This window comes from Penaeus chinensis, chromosome 19, assembly GCF_019202785.1.
Source record: "Penaeus chinensis breed Huanghai No. 1 chromosome 19, ASM1920278v2, whole genome shotgun sequence".
Lineage (NCBI taxonomy): Eukaryota > Metazoa > Arthropoda > Malacostraca > Decapoda > Penaeidae > Penaeus > Penaeus chinensis.
Window position 1 is genome coordinate 17,428,496 of NC_061837.1, and position 5,000 is coordinate 17,433,495.

Below are 5,000 nucleotides of genomic sequence, written 5' to 3' on the forward strand. Positions count from 1 at the left end.
TCTTCTTCTTCTTCTTCTTCTTCTTCTTCTTCTTCTTCTTCTTCTTCTTCTTCTTCTTCTTCTTCTTTTCTTCTTCTTCTTCTTCTTCTTCTTTCTTCTTCTTCTTCTTCTTCTTCTTTTCTTCTTCTTTTCTTCTTCTTCTTTTCTTCTTCTTCCTTTTCTTCTTCTTCTTCTTCTTCTTCTTCTTCTTCTTCTTCTTCTTCTTCTTCTTCTTCTTCTTCTTCTTTTCTTCTTCTTCTTCTTCTTCTTCTTCTTCTTCTTCTTCTTCTTCTTCTTCTTCTTTTCTTCTTCTTCTTCTTCTTCTTCTTCTTCTTCTTCTTCTTCTTCTTCTTCTTCTTCTTCTTCTTCTTCTTCTTTTCTTCTTCTTCTTCTTCTTCTTCTTTTCTTCTTCTTCTTTTCTTCTTCTTCTTCTTCTTCTTCTTTTCTTCTTCTTTTCTTCTTCTTCTTTTCTTCTTCTTCCTTTTTCTTCTTCTTCTTCTTCTTCTTTTCTTCTTCTTCTTCTTCTTCTTCTTTTCTTCTTCTTCTTTTCTTCTTCTTCTTCTTCTTCTTCTTCTTCTTCTTCTTCTTCTTCTTCTTTCTTCTTCTTCTTCTTCTTCTTCTTCTTCTTCTTCTTTTCTTCTTCTTCTTCTTCTTCTTCTTCTTTTCTTCTTCTTCTTTTCTTCTTCTTCTTCTTCTTCTTCTTCTTCTTCTTCTTCTTCTTCTTCTTCTTCTTCTTCTTCTTCTTTTCTTCTTCTTCTTTTCTTCTTCTTCTTCTTCTTCTTCTTCTTCTTCTTCTTCTTCTTCTTCTTCTTCTTCTTCTTCTTCTTCTTCTTCTTCTTTTCTTCTTCTTCTTCTTCTTCTTCTTCTTCTTCTTCTTCTTCTTCTTCTTCTTCTTCTTCTTCTTCTTCTTCTTCTTCTTCTTCTTCTTCTTCTTCTTCTTCTTCTTCTTCTTCTTCTTCTTCTTCTTCTTCTTCTTCTTCTTCTTCTTCTTCTTCTTCTTCTTCTTCTTCTTCTTCTTCTTCTTCTTCTTCTTCTTCTTCTTCTTCTTCTTCTTCTTCTTCTTCTTCTTCTTCTTCTTCTTCTTCTTCTTTTCTTCTTCTTCTTCTTCTTCTTCTTCTTCTTCTTCTTCTTCTTTTCTTCTTCTTCTTCTTCTTCTTCTTCTTCTTCTTCTTCTTCTTCTTCTTCTTCTTCTTCTTCTTCTTCTTCTTCTTCTTCTTCTTCTTCTTCTTCTTCTTCTTCTTCTTCTTCTTCTTCTTCTTCTTCTTCTTCTTTTCTTCTTCTTCTTCTTCTTCTTCTTCTTCTTTTCTTCTTCTTCTTTTCTTCTTCTTCTTCTTTCTTCTTCTTCTTCTTCTTCTTCTTCTTCTTCTTCTTCTTCTTCTTCTTCTTCTTTTCTTCTTCTTCTTCTTCTTCTTCTTCTTCTTCTTCTTCTTCTTCTTCTTCTTCTTCTTCTTCTTCTTTTCTTCTTCTTCTTCTTCTTCTTCTTCTTCTTCTTCTTCTTCTTCTTCTTTTCTTCTTTTCTTCTTCTTCTTCTTCTTCTTCTTCTTCTTCTTCTTCTTCTTCTTCTTCTTCTTCTTCTTCTTCTTCTTCTTCTTCTTCTTCTTTTCTTCTTCTTCTTCTTCTTCTTCTTCTTCTTTTCTTCTTCTTCTTTTCTTCTTCTTCCTTTTCTTCTTCTTCTTCTTCTTCTTTTCTTCTTCTTCTTTTCTTCTTCTTCTTCTTCTTCTTCTTTTCTTCTTCTTCTTTTCTTCTTCTTCTTCTTCTTCTTCTTCTTCTTCTTCTTCTTCTTCTTTTCTTCTTCTTCTTTTCTTCTTCTTCTTCTTTTCTTCTTCTTCTTCTTCTTCTTCTTCTTCTTCTTCTTTTCTTCTTCTTCTTCTTCTTCTTCTTTTCTTCTTCTTCTTCTTCTTTTCTTCTTCTTCTTCTTCTTCTTCTTTTCTTCTTCTTCTTTTCTTCTTCTTCTTCTTCTTCTTCTTCTTCTTCTTCTTCTTCTTCTTCTTCTTCTTCTTCTTCTTCTTCTTCTTCTTCTTCTTCTTCTTCTTCTTCTTCTTCTTCTTCTTCTTCTTCTTCTTCTTCTTCTTCTTCTTCTTCTTCTTCTTCTTCTTCTTCTTCTTTTCTTCTTCTTCTTCTTCTTCTTCTTCTTCTTCTTCTTCTTCTTCTTCTTCTTCTTCTTCTTCTTCTTTTCTTCTTCTTCTTTCTTCTTCTTCTTCTTCTTCTTCTTCTTCTTCTTCTTCTTCTTCTTCTTCTTCTTCTTCTTTTCTTCTTCTTCTTCTTCTTTTCTTCTTCTTCTTTTCTTCTTCTTCTTCTTCTTCTTCTTCTTCTTCTTCTTCTTCTTCTTCTTCTTCTTCTTTCTTCTTCTTCTTCTTCTTCTTCTTCTTCTTCTTTTCTTCTTCTTCTTTTCTTCTTCTTCTTCTTCTTCTTCTCCTTCTTCTTCTTCTTCTTCTTCTTCTTCTTCTTCTTCTTCTTCTTCTTCTTCTTCTTCTTCTTTTCTTCTTCGTCTTCTTTGTCAAGATTATTTGGTGTTTAGTTTTTTTTTTTTTCATTATGTATGAACATAGTTTCTCCATGTCTATCTATTTCAAATTCACGTAAATACAAACACACGCACAAATATACTGTACATATAGACGCGCGCGCGCGCATACACACACACACACACACACACATACACACACACACACACACACACACACACACACACACACACATATGTATACACATACACACACAAATACACATGCACATCTATGCACACATGCATGTATGTGTAGATAGATATACAGACAGACAAACATACAGACAGACAGATAGATAGATAGAATGATGGATATATAAGTAGATAGTTGAATAGGTAGATAAGTAAAAAGATAGAGAGACAAACAGACAGTTAGATAGATAGATAGATAGATAGATAGATAAATAGATAAATAGATAAATAGATAGACATACAGAAAGATAGATAGATCGATAGATAGAAAGATAGATAGATAGAAGGATTTATAAATAGGTTAAATAGGTAGATAAGTAGATAGACAGACAGACAGACAGACAGACATATAGATAGAAAGATGGATGGATGGATAGATAGATAGATAGATAGATAGATAGATAGATAGATAGATAGATAGATAGATAGATAGATGGGTAGGTAAACAGATAAACAGAGATGGATAAATTGAGAGAGAGAGAGAGAGAGAGAGAGAGAGAGAGAGAGAGAGAGAGATTAGACAGACAGATAAATAGGTAGATAGATAGATCCGATATAGACATAAATAGATCACAAACTACTATATAAATAAATGTACAGACAAATAAACACATGGACGGACAGTGATACAGACAGGTCGATAGATGGAAAGGCTAATGAATTTGTATACAAATAGCAGACATATGTTAATGAATACCCCGTTACGTGATTCAGGTTGCGGGGTTCGAAACCGTCTACCAGTACAAGTTAATGTCGGGATCGAACGGAGTCCATAATGCAACCATGACTTGGAGCACGGTAGAAACACAAGTCACCGACTCAATGGTAAGGTGTTGTGTGGTTATGTGTTGTGGTAATGACTGGCTCTGTAAAGTGTCTTTCGTGTAGTTTTAGGATTATCAAACGAGAGACTTACTGGTAACATGTATTCTTTCGTACTTATGGTACTTAGAGTGCGTCGAATTTTATCCGCTGATTGATAGTAGACGATTGGCCGATTGGATTGCTCATAACAAGTGTTTTCAAATACCTTTAATTCTTTTTAACAGGTTTACGTAGATCTGTGGTCATCGGAAGACAGAGGCGTCAGGGCAAACATTCCAGAAAGTGCCGGTCTTATGCTTTTCTGCGAGGTACGTTAGAGAGACTGGTCTGAGTGGCTAGGCTATAGTAACTTACACGAAGACCTGCTTTAGACTTTTTCTTTAGTCTTGATTTTCTAAATGGTTTGACTTTATTGGTGAAGCCCATTGGGTAGAGATGTAACTATACTTTTTTGTGTTTAAAGTATTTCTTTTAGTCCGTTTCACGAACTCTGCTGCAAGTATGGAGTGGTTTTGGGGTTATTTGATTGTATTTAGATTTGTCAGCAAAGAATATCATATTAAAGAAAGTTAGTTACGATTTTGGATCCGTGCACCAAATTTTGACTAAGGTAAAACTAACTTTTTCGACTTTCGTCGCTCGAGTTCTCAAATTATACAAAAATCTATGATCAGCCACACTAAAACCTACTTCGAACTACAAATAAACGAACAAATAATAAACAGAAAAAAAAAACTAATAAACAAGATACCTCTATAGCACATTTTGATTACCAACAGTCCACCCTTCCAGGTTACGCACCCGAAAGGCTACCTCGAGGAGTTAACAATTTCGGCCGAGGTCAAGATTGGAGAGTCTGCGCCCATCATTGTTAATTTTGTTGACGATAGAGTTGGAGGTATAAGGATAATAAGCCACTTTTTGAATAATTGTTATGGTAGAGAAAAAGAGAAAGAGAGAGAGAGAGAGAGAGAGAGAGAGAGAGAGAGAGAGAGAGGAGAGAGAGAGAGAGAGAGAGAGAGAGAGAGAGAGAGAGAGAGAGAGAGAGAGAGAGAGAGTAAGGAAGAGAGAGAGAGAGAGAGAGAGAGAGAGAGGGAGAGAGAGAGAGAGAGAGAGAGAGAGAGAGAGAGAGAGAGAGAGAGAGAGAGAGAGAGAGAGGGGAGAGAGAGAGAGAGACAGAGAGGGAGAGAGAGAGAGTGATTGAGAGAAAGAGAGAGAGAGAGAAAGAGAGAGAGAGAGAGAGAGAGAGAGAGAGAGAGAGAGAGAGAGAGAGAGAGAGAGAGAGAGAGAGAGAGAGAGAGAGAGGGAGACGAAAAAGAGAGAGAGAAGAAAAAAGAGAGAGAAAAAAAAGAGAGAAAACAGGAGAGAGAGATAGAGAAAAGAGAGAGAGAAAGAGATAGATAGATAGATAGATAGATAGATAGATAAAGAGAGAGAGAGAGAGAGAGAGAGAGAGAGAGAGAGAGAGAGAGAGAGAGAGAGAGAGAGAGAGAGAGAG

The 5,000-nt window shown here is 35.2% G+C and overlaps 1 protein-coding gene across 1 annotated transcript in view; it reads left to right on the forward strand.

Moving 5' to 3' along the window:
- LOC125035390 overlaps nt 1-5,000 on the forward strand; it is a 27,129-nt gene that overhangs the window by 15,209 nt on the left and 6,920 nt on the right. The window contains exons 13-15 of the mRNA XM_047627757.1: nt 3,392-3,502; nt 3,727-3,810; nt 4,295-4,400. Coding sequence (XP_047483713.1) covers nt 3,392-3,502; nt 3,727-3,810; nt 4,295-4,400 — 301 coding nt within the window. The remainder of the gene's footprint in view (nt 1-3,391; nt 3,503-3,726; nt 3,811-4,294; nt 4,401-5,000) is intronic.